Source organism: Triticum aestivum, unplaced genomic scaffold (genome assembly GCF_018294505.1).
Source record: "Triticum aestivum cultivar Chinese Spring unplaced genomic scaffold, IWGSC CS RefSeq v2.1 scaffold107282, whole genome shotgun sequence".
NCBI lineage: Eukaryota > Viridiplantae > Streptophyta > Magnoliopsida > Poales > Poaceae > Triticum > Triticum aestivum.
In genome coordinates, this window is record NW_025230286.1 from 734 (window position 1) to 3,935 (window position 3,202).

At 42.3% G+C, this 3,202-nt stretch overlaps 1 protein-coding gene across 1 annotated transcript; it reads left to right on the forward strand.

Moving 5' to 3' along the window:
- Nucleotides 1–206: 206 nt before the first annotated feature.
- Nucleotides 207–2,321, forward strand: LOC123175468 (probable flavin-containing monooxygenase 1). Its single transcript, XM_044590215.1, has 5 exons — nucleotides 207–669; nucleotides 766–1,003; nucleotides 1,239–1,414; nucleotides 1,535–1,887; nucleotides 1,970–2,321. Exons 1-5 carry the CDS (start codon nucleotides 217–219, stop codon nucleotides 2,319–2,321), a joined length of 1,572 nt encoding a protein of 523 aa, XP_044446150.1. The 5' UTR covers nucleotides 207–216.
- Nucleotides 2,322–3,202: the final 881 nt, after the last annotated feature.

The following is a 3,202-nucleotide window of genomic DNA, read 5'->3' on the forward strand; positions in this document are numbered from 1 at the left end:
CCTTAAACGTGGAGAAAATTTTGGCTCCATGTCGCCACATGAATGCGCCGAGCACAACGACGGCGGCGGATACAGTAGCAGCAGTTGAATAATCTTTAATTCATATTTTTCTTGTTTAGATTTGGAACGGACAATTCTACCTTGCTCTCTCTCTCTCTCTCATCGCCCAGCAGCTATATATACACACAAATCGGCGGATCGATGGATAACACAAGCATGGGCATGGGCATGGAGAACAAGAGCGTGGCCATCATCGGCGCTGGCGTGAGTGGGCTGGCGGCGTGCAAGCACCTGCTGGAGCGCGGGTGCCGGCCGGTGGTATTCGAGGCGGACACCGTCGTTGGCGGCGTGTGGGCGCACACCCCGGACTGCACCAGGCTCCAGACCGAGCGGACCATGTACCAGTACACGGACTTCCCGTGGCCGGATTCCGTCACGGAGGAGTTCCCGAACAACCGCCAGGTCGCCGCCTACCTCAATGCCTACGCGCGCCGCTTCGGGGTGCTCGAATGCATCCGATTCGGGCACCGCGTTGCCGGGATGGAGTACGTCGGTGTCGCCGAGGAGGAGGTGGCGGCGTGGGACGAGTGGGCTGGCTGCGCTGACGCATTTGGCTCTGGCAACGGCAAGTGGCGCCTCACGGTGGCCGACGCCCAGGGTCAGGTGCAGGTAAAGACTAAAGAACTAGCACTGCTAGAAATTTCGCTCCTAGTTAAAAAATTTCACATACGGGATTGTTCGTAAACTATCATTTCCTTTCTCCAGGTACACACGGCAGACTTTGTGATTCTTTGTATTGGAAGGTTCAGCAATGTTCCCAACATACCTAAATTGCCTCCTGGAAAAGGCCCGGAATCATTTGATGGAAAAGTGATCCACTCCATGGACTATTCCAAAATGGGTAGTCAGAAAGCTAAGGAGATGGTCAAGGGCAAGCATGTGACTGTTATTGGCTATGGACATTCGGCCCTTGACATCGCTAATGAATGTGCAAGCTTGAACGGTACAAATGTGCAATGCTTCATTTTGAACAAAACTTCATTTTGCTCACACAAAGGACAATATATCATATTTAGAGTGTGTTCACCGAAGCATTAGTATATCCATTTTTGTTCATCATTCCAATTAAGAAATTTATGTGCCTTGTCTATAATGCTTATATGGTATTCATTTTATAGTTTGCGGCATAAAAAATGAAACCTCACTAATATAATATGTGCATGACTTATTTTTTTTAGGTACTGAGAAACCATGCACAATGGTTGTCCGAACCAAGCAATGGGTCTTACCGGACTTCTATGCTTGGGGTATCGACATATCAAAATTATATCTAACTCGGTTCGGTGAACTCCTTATTCATAAGCCTGGCGAAGGCCTCTTCCTTAGCTTGTTAGCTACCATCTTGACTCCATTGGTACGGCGACATTTTGCCTTTATTTATACAAGTTACAACCTTAATATTATTTAAAGTGTAAATGTTTGTATTTTTAGACTTAACACCTAACAAGTCTATCCTCGTTTTGTGTATGAGTAGAAGTTGATGTTTTCAAAGTTCGCCGAGAGCTACTACTCCATTACAATGAAGAAGCATGACATGGTTCCCGACCATAGTTTTTTTGAGGGGATGGTGGGATGCTGGGTTGAACTTGCACCCAAGGATCATTACAAGAATCTAGAGGAAGGCAGCATCTTGGTTGAGAAGTCAAAGACCTTCAGCTTTTGCAAAGAAGGTGTGCTGGTTGAAGGTGAATCTACGTTGGTAAAGAGTGACATAGTTATCTTTGGAACAGGATTCAATGGCGACCAAAATATCAAGAGCATGTTCACATCGAAATACTTCCAGAGTATTTTGAGTGGCTCAACATCCATGACTCTATCACTGTACAGGTCATCACCGATTTTCATTATTTTATTTACTTCAAGTATCTCTGAAAAGTTTCTAATTTATTTGGTATACATTTTCTCACAGGGATTGTGTACATCCCAACATTCCACAACTCGCAGTCATCGGATATTCAGAGAGCTATGCAAATCTCCACACCTCAGAACTACGGGCCAAGTGGCTAGCACATTTCATGGATGGTGGATTTAGGTTACCGAGTATTAAAGCAATGCATAGGGATGTCCTAGAATGGGAGAAGTTCATGAAGCGGTACTCTCATGGCGGATTCCATGCATTCTGCATTGGACTTTTGAATAACTGGTACAAAGATAACCTATGTCGGGACATGGGATGCAACCCAAGAAGGAAGAATGGAATTTTTGCTGAGTTATTTGAGGTCTATGGTCCAAGTGATTATATTGATCTTCACCCTAAGTAAGGGTAGATCTTAACTAATTATTCCCTTGTATGGGTTTAATTACTAGTCTATGCTTGTTCCAATATGTATCTGCTTCTCGAATACTATATTACCTGCTGGCTTATTATTTATCACAATTCAATAAAACGTGTTGTCATTCACCGTTCCCTATGTGAAATGACTCTATTGATATTCGTATATAGACTAGCAACTTCATACAGTAGCAGTAACAACATACATCTAAAAAGATCCCTTCATTACAACTAAAACCATCAAAAGCAATTATTTTTGAGTACCTTTAGGTGGAGGATGTTAACAACCACATGTCCGACATGCCACAATTAAAATAATGTCGATAATAAACATCATTATAACATATATGAAAGCCTTTTTATTGACTCATAATATCGAAACAAAAAATAGACCGCGGCCTAACTTCTTATTAATAAAAAATAATGCCGCATCAAGAGAATATAAACATTGTGAACAAACACTTGACCTTTTTAAGATAATGATGCATACAACAAAAAGCTAACACACACATCTATTTATCTATTTATATATAAAAAGTGCTTTATGGGGTGTCCAGAAAAAAGAGAATTAGTCTAGAAAACCTCATAATAATTAGAAACATCCGGCCATCAATTTAAACCCATCAGGCAAGCACAACCAATGGATTAAAAGATCATAAATATTACCCACCAATGCCCTTAATAAGTTATCTTTGCCACGCAAAAAAGAGAGAGAGAGACAGCTCCACCTAAGCGCACGTATGTATCTTTACCTGGGGAGGAGAAATAGGACACTCACGCCCTCCCATCAAGAAAAGGAAAAAAAAAGTAAGCCATAGACTTGTCATCCCTAGACTTCTCATCCTAAAAGTAAAACGCCTAAAAAAGCTG